The 21,707-nt window shown below is 39.4% G+C and overlaps 1 protein-coding gene across 1 annotated transcript in view; it reads right to left on the bottom strand.

The window, feature by feature from the left end:
• The window catches only part of LOC132179004 (light-mediated development protein DET1), a 29,853-nt gene that overhangs the window by 1,189 nt on the left and 6,957 nt on the right, over positions 1–21,707 (bottom strand). Inside the window, exons 6-11 of the mRNA XM_059591610.1 lie at positions 17,017–17,190; positions 9,171–9,239; positions 8,937–8,993; positions 536–616; positions 296–460; positions 10–105 (exon numbers count right to left, since the gene is read on the bottom strand). Coding sequence (XP_059447593.1) covers positions 10–105; positions 296–460; positions 536–616; positions 8,937–8,993; positions 9,171–9,239; positions 17,017–17,190 — 642 coding nt within the window. The remainder of the gene's footprint in view (positions 1–9; positions 106–295; positions 461–535; positions 617–8,936; positions 8,994–9,170; positions 9,240–17,016; positions 17,191–21,707) is intronic.

Raw genomic sequence — 21,707 nt, 5'->3', positions numbered from 1 at the left:
TTATCAAACCTTTTCATCAAAACGATAGAGAGATAGGTCAAAATAGGGAGAAGGACTCTGTGTCTGACAACTGAAAGGCAAAGAGCTCAGCATCTTCTTCACAAACTGCAGAATTCATTAGCTGATGAGATATGGGGGTATGGGACAAAATTACATAGACTACGTGACCAAAAGAGCCATAGATCAAACTTGATATCATGCCTTATACACGGAAATAAAAAAAGTTTCCTGAACTCTGCTGCATTTCATAAAAAAAACATTTACATGTAACTAAGTGCTAATGATGAAACTTCACCTGTGAAGAGCCATTTGCTTTATTTTTTATGCATCTTAGTTGCTCCAGAGCATGAATGTTATTTGAGGGAGATGATATGAAATTCATATACAAAGAATTTCTTGATGCCCCGTGAAAGTGGTCAGAGAACTGCTCAAACAAGAGATAAAGGTCCTCCGCAGAATTCTGTAAAACAAGAAAATATGCCAGGGGCTACAGCGAGTTCTACTTGATAAACGTACGACAGAGTCATAAATTTACCTGATAAAATGCAACAATTTCAGTTGTCTCCATGTTATATACAGCAAAAAAAGCCGGGTGATGATCAGCATTTCGTGATACCTGAAGGTTCAAACAAGTAAATCACCACAAATATTTTTAACAGTTTTTAATAAAGAACACAATGCTTATTCTTATCAAGAAAGTGAAAGTGAAAGTTCAATAACCAAGATTAAATTTCTAGGAATCCACAACTAGATACTGTCAATTTAAGTGGTTATCTATCAGTTGAAAGCTCCTAGAGCCACCATGAAGATGATGAGCTGAACTCAACAGTGATTAGCCTAAAGACTAGACCACTTGAGAATCAAAAGGAACTGATAAAGCATTTTTTTTATAAGTCATTCGATTTTATTAAAAAGCATAGTGTAACCCAAGTACATAGGAAGTATACAACAGAGACACCCAATTAAGGAAAAGAACACAAATCCATAAATTCTAGAAAATTAGAAAAGCAAGAACCCTTTTTTTTTTTAATGACCTAGAACCTCAACAAGGCATGGCCTTTCGGATACATGAACCCACCTATCAAAACCATGTATCAGGTAATCCAGGAGAACTCCTAGTCTTGAATCGAACCCAAGATGTCTAAGTCTACAGCTCATCCCAAGCCCACCCTTTGACCAATAGGCTGCACCCTGACGTGTTAAAAAAGTGAGAACTATTGAAAGCAGCATGAAGAGTTTTGAATAAAATAGCTTTTAACTCAACCACCGTTTCTTACCACCTTCAAAATTTCAAACATTGCATTCTCTCAAAATACACCACATCAAGCAAAGAGGAAGAACCAACCTCCAAACTTCTATATTATGGTGGCTACCAACCTGGCCTTTCCAACTAGCTAATAACTTCACCACTTGTTAGGGCATGACCCAATCAATCCTGAAAAGATGGAAAACCAATACCCATAGATTACTAGCTACTTCGAAGTGGTGTAGAAGATGATCAATGGATTCTCAACTCTTCTTGCACTTGCAATATCAATCCAACACTATGGTGTGCCTCTTTCTTAGGTTACCCAAAGTCAAGATGTTCCTTAACATTGTTGTCAAAATAAAGAATGCCATTCTCGAAGTGGCCATATTCCCCCAAATGCTCTAGGAAAGAAGAGCCGGTGGGGGCTAAGCACATGATAAAAAGATCTGACATTGAACATTCGCCTTTCGGAAGGGTGGATAAATTCTATCCTCGCAACCTCGTCTCAACCTGAAAGAGTACAAGATATTAAAGAAAGAGGTAACCATTTCCACCTCCCAATCATGCATGGATATGATGAAAGTGATATTTCATTAAAAGGTGTTGTTAGAAAACATCATGTCGTCTACCACCGAGACCTCCTTATAATGAGTAATACTAAGCAACACCAGGAAAATTGCCTTCAAGGTCTAAACTCCACACCATACATCATACCAAAACCTAATCTTGGACCCATCACCTTAAATCTCACAAATCTAGAGAAATCCCCTCACCCCTTCCTAACATTTTCCCACACACCCACCCCATAGGACCCAAACACTACATTGGAACCACCCTATCCACATGCTATTATATTTAGCTTCCACCACCGATCCCCACAAAGCCTCCCTCTCTGTGGCGTAATGCCATAATCATTTCCCCAAGAGAGCTCGTAAACGAAAGCAGGTTCCTAACCCACAAAACTGCCTAAGAAAAACTAAGTGCAAATCTTTGACCAACCAACAAAATGGTATCTAAACTCATCACCAACTCTGCCCCACATGAAATCTCGTTGAAGTTTCTTGATACAGTTAGCAACTCCAACAGCGATGGAGAAAAAGGACAAAAATTAAGTAGGCAAAATTGGAAATAGTGCTTTTAATCAAAGTGATTCTACCACCCTTTGACAAATAAAGCCGCTTCCAACCTGCCAAACGACGTTCCATCTTTTCAATAACACCATTTCACATATATTTTGCCTTAAACAAAGACCTCAATAGACGACCAAAATACTGCATAGTCAGAAAGGACACCCTACACCCAAGGATACAATCCAAGCCTCCAACATCTTCCACAGCACCAACAGGGACCAACTCTGATTTACCTATGTTAATTTTCAACTACGAAGCAACTTCAAAGCATAAGAAAAGACAACGCAAATAACGAAGATGAACAGGATTTACCTCACAAAAAATCAAGGTGTCATCCACGAATAAGAGATGAGACATAAGGAGCTCATTGTTATTCCTAGATCCCACCAAATTATAAGAGTCCTCTATCTATAGTGGTAGACAACATTCTACTCAAGGCCTCCTTGACAACAACAAACAACTGAGGGAATAAAGATTCCCCATGTCTCAAGCCATAAGAGATGTTAAAGAAACTGAAGGGAGTTTTGTTAATCAAAACAGAGAAGCACACTGTAGAGATATAATAAAGATCATTCCCTAGAGCTTCGTTCTAAGTCTCGTCCCATTTCAAGTTTGAAGATCATCCCCCAGAGCTCCATTCTAAGTTCCATCCTAAGCCAAGTTCTAACTGAACCTGTTCCAAAGTTTTTCAAACGCTGTCTGAGAGCTCCGTTCTAAGTCTCATTCCAAGTGCAATTCGAATGTGCCGTCAGAAAAAAAATATTGTTTTTAGTTCTTAACCTAGCTCAGTTCGAGCAAAATTGTATTTTAAGCAAAAATCAAATTTTGATTGTTTACTTGGAGACCAAAATTTCCAAGTCTTTTTAAAGGCTCTTCATGCATGATTCTTGGTAGAATTTCAGGTCATAGAACTTTGTGCTAGCATAGATTTATTTTCGCTTAGAGCCATCATGATATTTCTCTCTTAAAGAGTTTCTTTATTGAAAACCACACAACTCTAGATTTCACAAAAAGCCTTCTGCCTATCGGAGTTTCAGTAAAGGAGATCAAGTAAAATAATTGTCCAGAGGTTCTAGGAGAACTACTACAGTAGCAAGCAAGCGGGTCAGTTGTCTAGTACAAGAGTGTTAACTTTAATGTTTTTCCAAGTGAACTTGTGATTTTTCGTTTTTCTATCGTGGATTGATTTTCCGGATTTAGTTGCCCTGAAATGATTTTACTTTTGAAGAGTTATTTAAATGGTTTCTACTCTGTCACCAATTCATGCTTTCTTTATATTTGGTGGATGTTTGTGTGGTTGCTAATTTTTAAATTCCGCACTATTTTTATAAACACCTATTCAACCTCCCTTCTAGGTGTTATTGGAGTCTAGGGTATAATTTTCACCAACTATCAAGGCATTCGTTAATTATGAGAACGGAATCTAAGATATGCCTACCTTTGATGAAAGCATTCTGAGGCTTGGATATGATATTCTCCACAACTATTTTCAGCATGTTTGCTATAACCTTTGCAACAATTTTGTAGACTCCACCCACAAGGCTAATAGAACAAAAGTCCTTAATATCAATGGTCCCTGATTTCTTCAAAATAAGAGCAATGAAAGTAGCATTAAGACTTCTTTCAAACTTGCCTCTGGCGTAAAACTCCTAGAAAGCATTCATTATATCTACTTTAATTACATCCCAACAAGCTTGGAAGAATGCCATAGTGCCTTATCTGTTCATAGCTTTCACCGCCTTCAATACCTCTTCCTCCTTAAACGCTCTCTCCAACCAAATGACCTATACCTCATCAATAATGTAAAAAAAAAAAAAAAAAAAAAAAAAAAAGGTCATCCAATTTAGGTCGCCAATTGAACTATTCAATGAACAAACTATTATAGAACTACACTATGTGGTCTCTGATCTCAGCCTGATCTGATAACACTAAGCCATTAACCAACAAGGATTCAATGGAAAATTTTCTTCAATTCAAATTGTCCGCTCGATGGAAAAACCCAATGCATTTGTCTCTTAACCACAACGCCCTTGATTTCTGCGTCAACTTACCTCCTCCAAGAGAGTAGCCCTCTCCAAATCACTGACAGCTTTCTCCTTCCTCAACTTCTCTTCAACACACAATGCTCTCTTTACTTCCAAACCGTTAAGAACTCGCAATTCTTTCAATAGAAACCTTTTCTGTCTCTCAGCATTGCCAAACCCCTACTCATTTCAAACTTTTAAATCGTCTTTCAAAGCCTTAAGTTTACAAGCCAAAACAAAGCTTGGGGAGCCTTGAAAGCAGTAAGAAGTCAACCATTGTCTCACCCCATCCACAAAACCCTCAAATTTTAGCCACATTCTCAAATTTAAAGCACCTTCTACCTCCATGAAAGCCTCTGCACTCTAGAAGAACAAGGAAACGGTCTGAGCAAATTCTTGGTAGGAATTTAGGAAACTGGGCTTCCTAATCAAGGGATGTGATTAGATGAACAAACACAAAAAAATGGAGAGATTTCCTTAATCTCAAATAAGAACACAGCTTTGTTCATTACCAAGTCCAAATAATCTTTTTTTTTTATAAGTAATGATGCATTAAAAGAGCGCAGATGGACGCAACCCAAATACACAGGAAGTATACAAGAGAGCGACTAAGAAGGGAAGAAAGAAGAAGAAAACATAAAAAGAAAATCAGGAAAATTGATCACTAAGGGTGCAAGCCAGCCTGCAGTCCAAGTGAAAAGCGTGTACAAAAAGCAATGAACAAGGTCCTCAAGGTTCCTCGACAAATCCTCGAAGCATTTAGCATTCCTTTCCTTCCATAGGCACCATAAAAGACAAAGGGGAACCATCTTCCATACCACAGCACTATGGGATTTTCAGCCCGACCACCAACTAGCGAACATCTCCTTGACGCTTCTAGGCATAACCCAACACATGTTGAAACGAGAGAAGATAACATCCCACAAAGTGTGCGCCACCCCACAATGAAGAAAGAGATGATCCAAAAACTCCCCTTCCGATTCACACATACAACATCGATTAATCACAACAATACCTCTCTTTCGAACATTATCCAAGGTAAGAGATTTCCCAAGGGCGGCCGACCAAGCAAAAAATGCCACTCTCGAAGGAACCTTGATGCACCAAATACTTTTCCAAAGGAAATGGTTGGGCTCTTTAAGAACAAGCTTCCTATAAAAAGAGCAAACCTCAAACTTCCCTTTTCTTGAAGGAATCCACCAAATCCGATTCTCCCTTCCCCACGCATCGAGAGTGAATATAAGAGCGAGAATAGAGAGGCTAAGACCATCTCCTCCCAATCATTAATTCTACGAGTAAAGGTAACATTCCAATGAATCATACCATTTAAACACTCCCTAATATCCGCAATGGAAGCATCCTTATTGCTAGCAATATTGAATAGACTGGGAAAAGCATCCTTGATGGACATCTCGCCGCACCAAATATCCTCCAAAAATTTGACTTTCGATCCCAAGCTAGGATCAAATCTAAAGTGACGATAAAACGACCTCCAACCCCTACAAATGTGTTTCCATAACCCCACTCTATGCGTTCCACGAGGAACTTTAGAGTGCCAGCCGCCCCAGAACACCCAATACTTTGCCACCAAGATTCTTCTCCACCAAGCTTCTTCCTCATGAGCAAATCTCCACAACCATTTCTCCAAAAGAGCTTGATTAAAAAGTCGCAAACTCCGAATCCCTAGACCACCCTTAGACATCGGAGAACAAACCTCGTGCCAACTGACCAAGTGGAACTTAGGCTCATCGTTGAGCCCACCCCATAAAAAATCCCGTTGAATCTTCTCAATGCGATTCGCCACAGAAGCAAGGATAGGAAAAAAAGACAGAAAATAGGTAGGAAGATTGGATAAGGTGCTCTTGATGAGGGTGAGCCTAGCCCCCTTGGACAGATAACCAGGTCCAAATAATCTTTTTACTCAAAAGAGAAACCAGAGTATATGTACATAAATGAAGAGATCTCCTTAATCTCAAATAATTCTCATGGAGAGTTTTGTGACTTGTGCCTAATCAAGGGATGTGATTAGATGAACAAACGCGAAAAAATGGAGAGATTTCCTAAATCTCAAATAAGAACACAGCTTTGTTCTTTACCAGGTCCAAATAATCTTTTTTCTCAAAAGAGAAACTAGAGTATATGTACATAAATGAAGAGATCTCCTTAATCTCAAATAATTCTCATGGAGAGTTTTGTGGCATTCTTCGCAAGTTTCAATGCTTGCAAAATTTCTAGATTTATTTACGTCATTTTCAAATTAAATGTTTTGTGTGCGTGGGCTTTTTTTGTATACTTTCTGTGTACATGGGTTGCGCCCCTTGCGCTTTTAATAAATTGATATTATTGATAAAAGAAAAAAAAAAAGAAAGAATGCAGATCGGCTCTTTAACAGGTCTAAATAATGTTTTTTTTTTTTTCTCAAAAGAAAAACTAAATTATGCATACAGAGAGTTTTGAAAACTGAGACCGAAAAATCATTCATTTGAATGGTAGTCAATTGATACAAAAATGCCAAATTTCAATCTTTTATCTTCAAATTCTTAACTCAAATTATAATACCACAAAAAACAAACTTTTTTTATATGTAATCGAAATATTATTAAAAAGAGCAAAAGGTGCCAATGCTAAAGAGTATTCAAGAAAGAAAAACACCTAGTTAGAAAAAGAAAAAGGGTCAAGAAAATCATGAAAACCAAACAAAGAAGAATAGTCTAAAGCAGCTGCCAATGCTAAAGAGTATTCAAGAAAGACTTCAGTTCCACACTGTCCTCTCACGGTCTTCAAAACTCCTATCATTTCTTTCTCTCCAAATACACCAGAAAAGGCATAATGCAAAAGATGCATCAGAAAATATGAATGTATTGAAAATAACTATATTAAATTATTAAAAGTATTGATTTGCCTCCAAAGTGGAATTAAATGAGCCACACCACTTCTAACATATCACTTGACTCTTATAGAAATTAAAGATTCTTGGATCACTGTGGTAACCCCACCTAGGATCCATTTGACAAAAGATTTCCTTTAATCTCAATTTTTGGGCCTTCCCTCATGCATGGTACCCAGCAAGAAAGGTTTTCACTATCATGCTAAGCCACTGATTTTTTTTTTTATTTTTCTTTTCTTTTCTTTCTGTTAAGAGTTTGGCAAGGTCAAATAATATATAAACCCATATGGTCTACATTCAACCAATGTGGGACTCTCTAACACCTCCTCACCTCCAGGCCCAACAGAAAAAAGAAAACAGAGAATTGGGCTCAACTAATAGAGATGCAAATGGGTCAAAAAAACAAAAAAAAAAAAAAAAGACGACCAGTCTCATCCAACAGATGCAAACAACCCTAGCACATGCAGTCAAAAAACAAACAACCCAGATTCTAATATCCCATGTTAAAACATCCAACACAACAGCTTAAGCTAGCAAACGGAGGCACCTAATTAGTATATTAATGCATATCAAGGTCCACACTCAACTAACTGGGACTCTAATATTTGTTTTCCTCTTAGAAATATGTCTTACGTCAAACAGGAATGCCTATTTGGCCCTTTTGGGAACTGGTTTGATTTCTATATTGGCATCAAAAGGTCTTTCAGAAGGAGGTTTGATCTCCATAACACATCACAGAGTCTATTGTTGGAATAGAATTGATGAGTCTTTCAGGAGCAGGTTTTGTGCCCATACTGCATCATAGGATCTATGGTAAGAATGGCAAGCATAGAAGAAAACTCCAATTACAAGAGAATTGTGTCCCTTCGAAATTTCTCAGTCACAGCCTTCTACTTATGATCCATGATATGCAATTTATGTGAAGTGGGACAAAGAGCTATGATGCCAAATTGCGTAAGACAGCAGCAACAGAGGAATCTTTGGCTAATTTCTTGGAAGATTTTGTGGCCCAAAGAGCTTTGATACTAAATTGCGAAGGACAGCAGCAACAAGGACTCTTAGGCTAATTTCTTGAAAGATTTTGCAGCCCAAAGAGTCCTGATGATTTTATGGTCAAACAGCAACATTAGGAATCTTAGGTTTAGAGGTTGGAAAGATTGATTTGAACTTGAAAAGATTGAATCTTGGAGGGTTTTGAGCTGCTGGGAGCTAAAATAATAGTAGCAAGATTTTCTAGCAGCGGTTTATTTTAGCGCTTTGGATAAGCTAGGGTTATGGTTTTTTGGTCAAAAAGGCTGGACAAAATAAAAGCAGTCTCAAGGCTGACTAATGGTGTTACAAACAGTTTATGGTTGAAGGTCCATAGAGTTGCTGAAAATCAATGAAGGCAGAACTGACAATTCACCACAACAGATAAAAAAAGTCAAGTTTAAAAAGTGAAAATGATGTGAATTACCATCATAGACACACATAATATCAACATATAATCACATCTATTGAAACCACAGAAAAGTCCAACTACTGTGATTAAAAGGCTCATTCCCCAGCGCAGTCCTGTAGTTCCCACATTATTTGGAAAACCGTTGCAAAAGGCAGTAGTTTATGTGATATAAATCAGAATATTAGAAAGAAGAAGAAAACCTTACCACTCCCTCCACACTACCAAACTTGATTAGCAGGTGGTGCCGGTCCAAGAACTGCACCTGTCCAGAGTTGTGTATAAACACCCTGGTTAAGTGTCATATTTGAAGTGCACAATAAAATTTGTTCAATATGCACGAGAAAATATGTAATAACAAGATATGAAAGTGATGTTCACGTTTAAGTAATGTTGCAAAACCACCACATAAACATGCATACAAAAACAGTTAAGAACCTACCTTCCAGATAATCAAGTCCACATAATCTTGAAAATGGAAATAAAATTTCTTCTTCAAGCCCTGGACCCTCTGTGGAAGCCAAAAGAGAGTGCAATTAAAGCAATGAAAAAGACATATAAATTAGGTGCAAACTTTGGAGCAGTCACCAAGCTTGATTTCATCGAGGCTATTGACAAGTGAAAAGCAATATAGCTCCACCAAAAGTTATTCAAATAACATCTAAAAATATTAGCAGTAAAATACTATCACACGCAAACAGGATGTGCCCAACTAAGCCTATAACATGGACCATGCACTAAAGCACTCAAATTGGAAGACATATTCCAGCAGACTAATAAGAGAATGGCAAAAAGAGATTGTTTGATCTTGATTAAAAGCCTCTTGTACTAAACACAATAGTGCCTTAAAGTTGAAAATGTAAATACCCAATAATAGGCCAAAAGCCCCATTTTTTACAAGATAATGGCAATACCAAAACACGGTCCGACTTCAACAAGATTCATTCCCAATCTTTTATAATCAAAACCCTTTTCGAAAATTCTAGTCAACCTAACTGCCATAAATGCAATCATTAACCAAGTAGACTCAAATACAGACTATTTATGCTACCAGACTTGAAAAGAAAGACAGAAGAATGGGCGAGGAAAGAAAGGAAAATTGTCTCATTCCCGATGACGTGCTTCATACACTTACACAAGGTTAAGTAAGAAAAATTCTACTACCCATATGGAAAATACATTTATTACATAATAGGAATCAAATAACGCGTATCGTAACTTACCTTCCTCAACATGTTTTCTTCTTCAGGACTTCTCTTCTTCAATACATATTTCCCTTTCTTAGACAGTTAGACGTAAGTTTACTTTTCCAACACTCTGCCCTAAAGCTGAGGCAAAGATGTTGGGCATGCCCAGCTTTCTCAATGCCGAATTAAGAATGCTATTGGACACTCCTGTCAAAATATCCGCTAGTTGTTCCCTAGTCTTCACATAAGGTGAACAAATCAATCTTGCACGTAGTTTTTTCTTAATAAAATGTCTATCATTTCAACGTGGTTAGTTCAATCATGTTGAACAGGATTATGAGCAATATTAATGGCAGCCTTATTGTCGCAATATAATCTCATTGAATCCTTGTAATCATATGAGTTTTTTCAATAGAATCTTCGACCATAATAATTCACACATCCCGTAGGCCATGGCTCAAAATTCAGCTTCTGCACTAGATCTAGTAGCCACTGATTGTTTCTTACTACACCAAGTAACTAGATTTCCTCCCACAAAAGTGCAACATCCTAAAGTAGATCTTCGATCTGTGAAGGACCTCGCCCAATGAAGCATATGTATAAGCTTTTATATTCAGATGATCATGTTTGACGACCAACAACCCTTTACCCCATGAAGATCTCAAATATCAAAGTATTCGGTATGCTACTTCCATATGAGATTCCCGGGGTGAGTGCATAAACTGGCTCACTACACTAATTGCATAAACAATATCTGGACGAGTATGTGACAAATATATTAATATGCCAACTACTCGTTGATACCTACATTTATCCACTAGAGAACTTTCATCACTCTCCCCTACTTCTTGTTTTGCTCTAATGGTTGTCAACTGCTTTACATCCACGTATCCGTGTTTCCTTGAGTAGATCAAGCACATATTTTCATTGAGAGACAAATATACCATGTCCTGATCTAGTTACTTTGATGCCAAGAAAATATTTCAAACTTCCCAAAGTCATTGATTTCAAATTCATGGGTGAGATATTTCCTTAACTTTTGTATTTCTTCAATATCATTCCCAGTCAGAATTATGTCATCCACATACACAATCAAGGCAGTTACCTTCCCTTGTAAAGATCGTTTGATGAACAATGTGTGATCAGCTATAAAGATTGTTTGATGAATAATGCGAATAAAAAATTATTCAACAATTCAAATCAGTTGTAATTCGAGCAATGGAGAGCAATTAATTCGCAAGATTAGACACATGTAAAACAAAGGAAAGAGTCCTCAAGAGTAGCTAAATCGGCTAGGACCATGTCTAATGAAGCGGAAGTCACTAGTTCAAATCTCCCTCCCCCTCTTGTGCGGACATGTCAAAAAAAAAAAAACAAAGAGACATTTTCCAGACATAAATGATAGGGATTTATGAGCTATTTTAACTTTTTCTTTGCCTGAACAAAGATGATATGAAGAGAACATAGATGATAACCTAGTCATATGGTCCAATGCCCCAAATCAATTATCCACGGCTCATCAGAATTGTCTATATTCCCAATGGAAGTTACATTTAGGGATGAAGCTAAATTACCTGAATGTGCCAAGGAGGAAGATGCATTAGTAGGTGGTTCTAGGTTTTTTTCTTTTTTTTCTAATTAAAAAAGGTAGGCAGGAAAGACTAACTGTAGCTATTCTACTTGAGTGTAACCATAGTAGCACCTGCTCATTGGGAGCCACACAAAAGGGGCCTAGACGGTAATTACCGCAGGCACTCTCTCAAGTCCGACTGAGCAATAGCATGACTCAATCCTATCAAAGCATTAGTGAGACTCAAGGCGGTTTAATACTAATAGAATTAAAGATTCCCATTTCAAGAGTCAAACTCTCACCCTACTACATGCCCAACCACTTGGAGGATTTCCCGAGGCCAATGAACCACCACAACTGATGGTTGTGGTTCTAATTGAGACATCAGTTGACAAAGGGTTTCCAATTCTTCCTTGCCAAGAGACCCACTCTTAGGAGTAGGAGAGCTTGAAGTAGGTGTTTGACAAAAGGTTGATGAATGATTAACTTGAGGATGAGTACTTCCACCAACACGACCTCCTCTACCTCTAGTAGGGCAACCATGGAGTCACCAAGAAGTCTCTCTAGTATGGCATGATTTATGGCATTGATCACAAAACAGCTTGACCTTCTTTGCTTTCCCACTATCACAACTCTTAAAATCTCCATTTCCTGTGCGATGAGATGTGGTCACCAAGGCTGATTGTTCTTGGGAAGAAGAGTGGGCATGGTACCTCTGCAACTCTCATCATTCTGAACATAGGCAAATGCCTCTTGAAGAGATGGAAGAGGCTCCTTTCCCAATATCTGAACTCAAACCTGATCATATTCAAAATTCAACCCTGCTACAAACTCATAGATATGACCTTCATCCATTTTCTGAATTTTCATAGCATCGGCGACACATGCAGTCTGGAAGTTCTGGTAATGATCTAGTTCCTGCCACAGTACATGAAGCTGAGGAAAATAGGTTGCAACATACCCCTCCCCTTGAGTTGTTCCATGAATCAGACGTTTCAATTCGTTGATATGTGCTGCATTTCCCATTTGGGAATAGTTTTGGGCCGCTGCATTCCAAATTTCTTTAACTGTACGGAGAAACAAGTATCCCTGAATGATGTCCGGTTGCACTGAATGCAACAACCATGACATAATGGTAGAATTTTATGCTTCCCATTTGTCATAAGCCAAGTCGTCTAAACTTTGGTTCTTCAATTTTTCCATTCAAGTTCCCCATTTTCCCTCCGCTCTTAATATACAAAAGAGCAAATTGTGACCAAGCGAGATAGTTGAGCCCATCCAATTTCACAGTTGTGATTTGGAGAGTTGGGTTTTCACTATAGGAGGTCACCTGACTCTACACCTTTCTCATGAATTTCTAGAGTATGATTTGTCTTCGAAATTTTTAAATCAAATATCCAACCAAACAAATTGCTCCACTACACATCTGGGCTTAGCAAATTATTTAAGTTAAACAGCACATACCAAGTAATCAAAAATACAGTAGCATCTTTTTTCTTTTTTCTTTTCTCTTTTCTTTTTTTTTTCCCCCTGCGCTACACGACCTGTTGTTTAGGAAGACTTGCCTGTTATGAGCTTCTAATTGAGCGACTTGTTGTTCAGTCCTAGCTAAACGACATGTCGTTTTCTCCATGCCTATACGACTCATTCTGGTGTTCACAAAACGACCTGTCGTTTTGTATTTCTTCCACCACCATTGCACAAGGCCACCACCAAAAAAACTCATCACTACATCAGAAAGTCAGGTTCTTGTCAAAGATTTTTTTTTTGATAAGTAATGTTGTGTAAATCAAAAAACGCAGAGAGGCGCAACCCTAGCAAACAGGAAGTATACAAGAGAACGCCTAAGACTAGGGAGAAAATAGAGCAAGAAAATCTGAATAGCTAATAACTAAAGGAGCTAAATAAGCAGAAGTCCAAGAGAAGAGGGAAAGAAAGAAATAGGACTTGAGCTCCTCCAAAGTCCTCTAAAGATTATCGAAATTCCTATTGTTTCTTTCCCTCCATATGCGCCACATAAGGCAAAGAGGCACCATCTTCCAGGCAACCGCACTCCTTGAATTACCCCCAAACCACCGGCAGGCCTTTAAACCCACCACACTATTAGGCATAACCCAAGAAAGCCCAAATCGACTCAATATTGTGATCCATAAGGCTCGAGCCACCTCGCAGTGGAGGAGAAGATGATCAATCGATTCCCCATCCAATTTACAAAGGCAGCACCGATTAACCACGATGACTTGTCTTCTCCTAAGGTTATCCAATGTTAGAATCTTCCCCAAAGAAGCCAACCAAACAAAGAAGGCAACTTTGGGGGGAGCCTTAGTCCGCCAGATGCTCTTCCAAGGGAAAGAGGGATTGTCTTTGTATGTGATGATCTTGTAAAAAGATCTAACATCGAAAATCCCTTTGCGGGACAAGGTCCACCAAAGCTTATCTTCCCCTTCTCTTCTTACTCTAAGGGAATAATGCGAAGAATAGGAGGAGGCCAGCGTATCCACTTCCCAATTATGAATCAACTGAACAAAACTAATATTCCATTGAAGGGTGCCACTCGAAAGATCCACATTAGTAGCCACAATCGCATCCTTCACAGCGGCAATGCTAAAAAGAGCAGGAAAAGCTACCTTGAGACTAGCTTCGCCGCACCACACATCATTTTTGAATCTGATCTTCAAACCGTCTCCCAAATCAAATCTAGTATGACTCGAAAAGAATCTCTAGCCCCTTGTAATATACTTCCAAAGGCCCACCCCATACGTCCCTGGGGGGTCGATAGAACACCACCCACCCCAACTGCAACCATATTTGGCATCCATAACGGCTTTCCACCAAGCCTCACTTTCATTCGCATAACACCACAACCATTTCCCTAGAAGGGCTTGGTTGAACGAACGCAAATTGCAAATCCCTAGGCTCCCTCGGAGATAGGAGAGCAAACTTTGGACCACTTAACCAAATGATATTTAAATTCTTCACCTAATCCACCCCATAGGAAATCACGTTGAAACTTCTCGATACGATTTGCCACTGCGACGGGGATGGGGAAAAGAGACAAAAAGCATGTAGGTAAGTTGGAAAGAGTGCTTTTGATAAGGGTAACCCTACCACCCTTAGACAAATATATTATTTTCCAACTAGCCAACAGACGCTCAACTTTTTCCACAATGCCGTCCCATGTTACCTTAGCCTTAAAATGAGCCTCAAGGGGAAGGCCAAGATACTTCAAAGGAAGAGATGACGTCACACATCCTAGAGTTCTAGCCAGTTCAACCGCATTATCCACATTGCCCACTGGGACCAAAGCCGACTTGGTCATATTCACCTTTAAACCCGAGACGGCTTCGAAGCAAACAAGCAACGCTCATAGGGAGAACATATGGTCAACATTAGCCCCACAAAAAACCAAATATCGTCCGCAAAAAGTAAGTGAGAAATGTTAATTGTCTCAAAAGGTCTTGACCCCACCGTGAAACCTGAGAGCAAACCGTGATGTTTGGTAGCAGAAATCATTCTACTAAAAGCTTCCATAACAATGATGAACAAAAAAGAGGACAAAGGATCTCCCCGTCTAACCCCACAAGAGCTGCCATAGAATCCGGAAGAAGAGCCATTAATCAATACGGAAAAGCGCATCGATGAGATGCAATGAGCTATCCAAGAGCACCATTTCTCCCCAAACCCAAATCTTTTAAGCAAATAAAGCAAGAACTTCCAGTTGATGTGTTCATAGGCTTTCTCCATGTCCAACTTACAAAGCACCCCTGGGTCACCAGACTTGATGCGGCTATCCAAGCATTCTAAGGATGAATCCAAATCAAACCACCAAGTCTCCTCACCCACATACAATCCCCTTCAAGCACTCATGTCAATCAAGAATAAGAAGCTTCAATTGGTGCAAGTCCTCCTATGACGCCAATGGCACAGAATCACCCAAGATGCTCCACACTTTGCAAAAGAATCTCAAAAATGGATTTTCTATGACAACAAGCATAGACCCAAGGCCAATCTGGTCTTCTGTGCTTTGGCGGCATAGTCACCAACCAAAAACAACCCAGAAAACCAACTACAATTGCTTTGATACCAAGTGGAAAAGAAAGACAGAAAAATGGGAGAGGAAAGAAGGGAAAATTGTCTTATTCCAGATGATGTGCCTTCTAAACTTACACAACCTTTAATAAAAAATTCTACAACCTATTATGAAAAATACATTTATTACATAGTAGAAATCAAATAGTGCATATGGAAACTTTCATTCCTCAATGCATTTCTTCTTCAGCACTTCTCTTCTTCAATACATATTTTCCTTTCTTAGACGTAAATTTACTTTTCCAACAACCAGAATGACACATTAATAGACCTTGAACATCATACCATACCCTTGTCTTCCCTTCAAAATGACTTTTCTTAAGATCTTTTAACTATCAACACAATTGTCTACATCATGCCCCCTCGCCTCACACTATCTCAGTGTTATTTAACCAGTCAATTAAAGAAGAAAAAAGGTGGGTTGAGTAAGTGGGCTAATCCATTTGGGCCAGCCCAATACAGTGGACCCATTGGGTCTGTATAGAGTGGGCCCATTGATTTGAAAAAAAAAAAAAAAAAAAAAAAAGAAAAAAAAAAGGAAAAGGCGTGCACCTGGCAATTCAAACCCAAAGTTTCAGCACTAGTCTGCACGCCACATACACAAGTGGTTATTGCTCCTTGTGAAAACATAATGATTTATTTAATAACACCCTCAAATCCTTATCTCCTCAGTTTGTTTTTTTTCTTCTTTTTTCCCTACAATGTTGTTTTTTGGCTTGCTCTTGTGGCATTGCAAGGTTAGATCTGTCTCTAAATCTGGTTGGAACCAGCTGGCTTTTCCTCTTATTTCTCTCAAATGCAATCATATGGCCTCTTTCGATAGCATCCCTTTGACTCCCATAGTCAGCCTAATAGCAAATGGAATGCATTCAAAAGAAGACTGTCACATCAGAATTTGTCATGATGGTTTTTGCCAATTGAGAACACAACCCAACATTTATGAGAAATCTTTGTACATTTCCTTATCAGACCAACCCACATGGTGAGGTTTAGAATGACTTCCAGCCTCAAAGTTAGTGACAAGCTGTTGAAAAACAAGAATATCACTACTTTCAAAATCAATGATGAAGGGAGAAATGACTGAATTTGCCAGCAGGGCCACTATTCCTGATAAGGAATAGGGTACGGAAGACTTTGTTATCTTTGCCTTTCACCTTTCCTTGGAATTTTTTATGTGTGAGGTTCAAGAAGTTGATCCTCAATTGATTTGAGTTTAAAATCACATACTTTTCTTATCAGATACAGCAAGATATCCAACATTATAAATATATGAAAGATACTGCTATGACTGGGTGGTGAAATGCAAGGAAGTAGAAATAAAGAAGATTTTTAAAATAACCTGTCCTGTTCACAGACAACTGAAACAATGCATACGATGAGATAATTCACATAAAATATTCTTAGATTAAAAGTAAAATAGAAAGGAGAGTCAAAAAACCAACCAAGCTCTGATCTTTTTCTTCATTCCATATTCCTCGGAATATGAATGAAAGAAGGCGTTGTTTGATGCCACTCAGAAAAGAATCTTCTAGACAAGGCTGGCTGTGATGTAAACCATTCTGAGCATGATTCTCAGGCAACTGAGGGAGTTTACTTTTATCAGGTAATGCCATGCACTGCCATCAATAGCTGAATTGTCAGTTCAGAGCTCCATACATAACACGTGAGGAAAAGTTCTTATTCACCAAACTGCGTTGATTGAAATGATAACAATATGGAGGAGAATGCTCAGTAATTAGTAAAATCTGATGAAGCATAAATAATTATGATATAAAACTTAATCCAAAGCAGAAAAGACAACAATCGAATCACCCCAAAGACTACAGAAATAAAATGCAAAGAAATATGAAGGCCATCACACCAAGCAAAAAGAAAAGAATAAAAGGGCAAAAACTAGAATAAAGAATATACTCAGGAAAGTTAAAATGCTGCAACTTCAAATAAGCACATAGCTAGCACAAAGTAAGAAATCATCATGCACAAGCGATTTGATTATTAACAATTTTCAGCCGTAATTTTAACGTACCCATACACAAAAGAGCAGTGACTTTGATGGCCACTTGGAACTTTAAGTGGTAAGAGTTTCCCTAACACTAACCATTGATTTCAACTGCTGAGCAATGTGCACAGGAATGGTGGGACTAGGATGAGAAGCAAGATTATAGTTCTAAGTTTCACGAAAGAGATGTGTTGGTATAAGTAACATTTCAAATTGCCTAGACACACAAAAAGGGGGGGGAAGTTAAAGATCTACAGAGACGTAAAAATAAAATCAATCAATAATATTCACATTGGACACTGATAGACCCACCAAGACACGATAGAACAGCACTGAGAACTAAAACATAATAAAATGGCACTGAGAACTGAAGACATAATATATAAAAATACGACCTCTTGTGCAAAGGTATCGTTCTCTCTCTCTCTCTCCAAATTATCTCTACATGCTCCACAAAAAGTAACAGCTCATTCTTTAAATGAGTATCACATGACCACTTGAATAAACAGTGTTGTGACAAATTGATATTTGGAACACAAAGACACATAAACGAGCAAAATAAAATTAGTCAATCACACAAGATACCAATATTTACATGGTTCAGTGTCCAGCCTACATCAACAGGAGGAGAAAATTTACATAAATTCACTAACAAAAGATGGAATACAAAATAGTGGTGAAGTAAAAACACTCAAATTCAAAAGCACGATACACCCAAAACCTCACACCCCCACAAAGGAACTTTTACAAAAGAGAAATTCTTCTCTAGTTCTCTTGGTGTGGTTGCCCCAAAAACTACTTTTATGGGAGTAGCCACTATGGATTAAAGTCGTATGTGAGCTTATTCTGAAGCCACTGCATATTTAGAAACAATACTTATTTTAGGCTTTCAAATTCCTATTCCTTGTTGGACAATGAATACTAATTTACTGGTGTCTCTAATTCTTATTCTTTGCTGGGCAAAGAATACTAGATGAGGAAAATACTTTCCTTCCATGCTAAGAAGACTATAAATAAGTAATTTGTCCAAAATAGGAATTGGAGACAACTTTCAATAGATCTCCACCTTGATTCAAATTCCATCAAAAATTCAATCTTTGTTGTGATAGCTCCATCTTGACTTGAATTTGGTCAAGCTTAACAACACAAAATCATCATTGAGACACTCGTCCAAAAACATGTCAGGCAAAAGAATTTCTCTATGGTGTACCACTATTCAATCCAAGCCACATTCAATATTTCTCCACCTTGGCTTGAATTGGTTTATAGGTGTCTTCTCCAAGTCCAAATCAAAGCAAATAATTGCACAACCATCAATCTAAATGCTATTGAAACAACTTGAAAGCAAAATTGTAATAGCCCCAAATTCAAGAGTGTCACGTGTACAAGATTTGAATTTGCTTGAATTGGTTTATAGGTGTCTTCTCTAAATCCAAATCAAAGCAAATACTTGCACAACCACATATTAGAAGGCTATTGAAATAACCAACCACTTGATCAAACAACTTGAAAATGAAACTAAAATAGCCCCAAATTCAAGATGTCACATGTACAAGAGTTACACCAATTTCACCAAAAACAAACTCTTTCCAAGAGTCAATCACTCTTAATGAAGCCATACCAAACGCATCAAGACTAGACACGTACCCCATATTGAAGCAGAATTTGGCTTTGATACCAGTTTGCCATGAGAAATTAATATTTGGATTGTAAAAAAAGTAGGACATAGTAGAATAGAATAATTTAATCATACAAGACACCAACATTTACGTGGTTCAGCTAGTCAAGCCTACATCCATGAACAAAGACAATAGAGGAGAAATTTACTAACAGAAGATGGAGTGCAAAATAGTGGTGAAGAAAAACCACTCAAACCCAAAAGCCCAATAGACCTAAAGCCTCGCACCCTCACAAAAGAGAACTTTTACCAACAAAAAAATAAAATAAAAAATACAAGATTGAGGAGTGTGTGGGACAATATACTATTGCTTGTGTTTTGTGGACTGTCGATGATAACTTTGTTTGGGCATTTGGGGGAGTATATAGTCTGAATGATGATGTGGAAAGGAGGGTGCTATGGGATAAGTTGGCTGGCTTAATGAGCTGGTGGGAGGTGCCATGGTGCATTGGGGGATATTTTAACGTGGTTTGGTTTCCGAGTGAGGGGTCCAGGGAATCGAAGTATTTAGTAGCTATGGCGGAGTATTCGGAGTTCATTTTTGTGCAGGGTTTGGTGGATATGCCGCTTGTAGGTCCAATGGTCAGGAAGACCAAATATGGTCGACAATTGACCGATTTCTACTCTCTCCGGAGTGGAAAGAACATTACCCAAATGTGACACTAAGGCGATTGCCACGTCTACTGTCCGATCATTTTCCTTTGATGTTGGATTGTGGGGCGCCTAGAGGAATTCTTATATCCTCATGTTTTTGATTATGAAATGCGTATTATCGTCTTCCCACAGGAAGAGTGTGGTATAGTGGAAGATGAAGTTGAAATCTAAGGTGGATAGGGCCTTGCAAAAAATTTTGGAAGGTTTGGAGTTTTGGGCTGCATTCCAAAATTTGGCCCGACCCGTAAGCCCGTCTTTGTTGGGCGGTATAAAGGGAGGAAGCTTTGGGCCACTAAGTGTAAGCCCAGGACCAAGTCACACTTTAAATCTAAACCCAATCCGGGTTTGGGTATGAGGTGAAACCTGCATCCATGATGGGTATGGGTGCCGGTCCTATTTTACCGGGTAGGGTTTCTAGCCATCCCAATCTGAGTTTTGATCCATCGGAGAAGTCGCTGGAGGTGGTCCTGGCTACGGAGATCGCATCTGCCGTAGTCCAGCATGATGAGAAGTCTACGGCATCCGCGAGGATTGATGATTGGCACTTAGGGCCTCCTTTAGCAAGGATTGCTATGTTATGATAGCAATCCATTTGCAGCTAGATTTGACCCATGTCTCTCTCTCTCTCTCTAGACTCGGATGAATTTCAAAATTTGAATTTTTGAAAGTTTTTTTCTGCGATCGGTGGCGCGGCTGGTGCTGCGCGTTAGGGTTCGGCGTATGGAACGCAGATTCTCTTTTGAAGCCAAAACCTTCTGCCTTTCGGCAAAGGTTGGGTGTCCTAACCTTCGTCTGGAGGAGAGGAGAAAAGGTTTCGTGGGGTATATTTACGCGAGCATTCAGTGTTCGTCGTGGTTGGTGGAAACGGTGGAAGCGGCGATTCAGGTTCAGGTGAAGGAAGAAATCGCCAAATCTTACCGTGAGGGTGATAAGGCCACGATGGTCCACGGGGGAGGTAATAAGGCCGGAAGGTTCTTGGAGGTATCGGTGTTGGCTGAGGGTGGTCGTAAGGGAGTCATTTGGCTTCCGGAGGGACGTTTTGGGAGGGGCTGGCGGCGTTTCGCGGGAGAGCTTCGGCAATTGATGGCGGCACAGATCAAGTCGGATGGTACGGCGGAGTCGGGGGTTCCATCTTCGGCGGGGTTTATAATGGATGGTCCTTCTTTGGGGGTCGATTCCGGGAGGTCTTTCGTGGATGTCCTTCGATCTTCTCCGGGCGTCGAGGCGAGAGCAGTTGAGTATCCGAGGTCTCTCGATTTGCTTCCGGGGTCGTCTTGTTGGGATTCGGAGTATGACGGTTTGGGGTTGCGTTCTGCCGTGGATTGCTCTGCGTTGGAGAGCTTGTCTTCTCCTCTGGCGGAGGCGGCTGGGTCAGTGAGTCTGAGGAAGAAGAAGAAGGGCAAGATCGGTATTAGTGGATTGTTGAGGCTTCTAGGGCAAATCCAACGTAAGTTGGACCGGATCCGTGCAGGGGTTGTCTCGAAGCCCAATCGCAGGAGTAATAGGGTGCGTTTTTTGGGCCTATCAACCTCTGCTTTGGGTTGTGATTCCGGGTCGGTCTCTGAAGTGGTTTTGGGTCAAAATTTGGATCCGGTTCAGTACTTGGATCCGGATTTCTCAGATCCAGTCCATAACTCGTTCTCTTTACCTTTGGAGTCTGCATCGGCTGGGATTCCTCTAGCCTCTGAAGAGTGTTTGGAGCCGTTGGCTAGGTCTTCCGGCGATGGGTCTTCCCCGGCAGTGTTCTCTCTCTCTCCGGTGCGAGTTTTGGGCGCGATTGTTGGGTCTGCCGGTGACGGGTC

The sequence above is a fragment of the Corylus avellana genome, chromosome ca4 (genome assembly GCF_901000735.1).
Source record: "Corylus avellana chromosome ca4, CavTom2PMs-1.0".
Classification (NCBI taxonomy): domain Eukaryota; kingdom Viridiplantae; phylum Streptophyta; class Magnoliopsida; order Fagales; family Betulaceae; genus Corylus; species Corylus avellana.
This window is presented reverse-complemented; position numbering and strand designations above follow the sequence as displayed.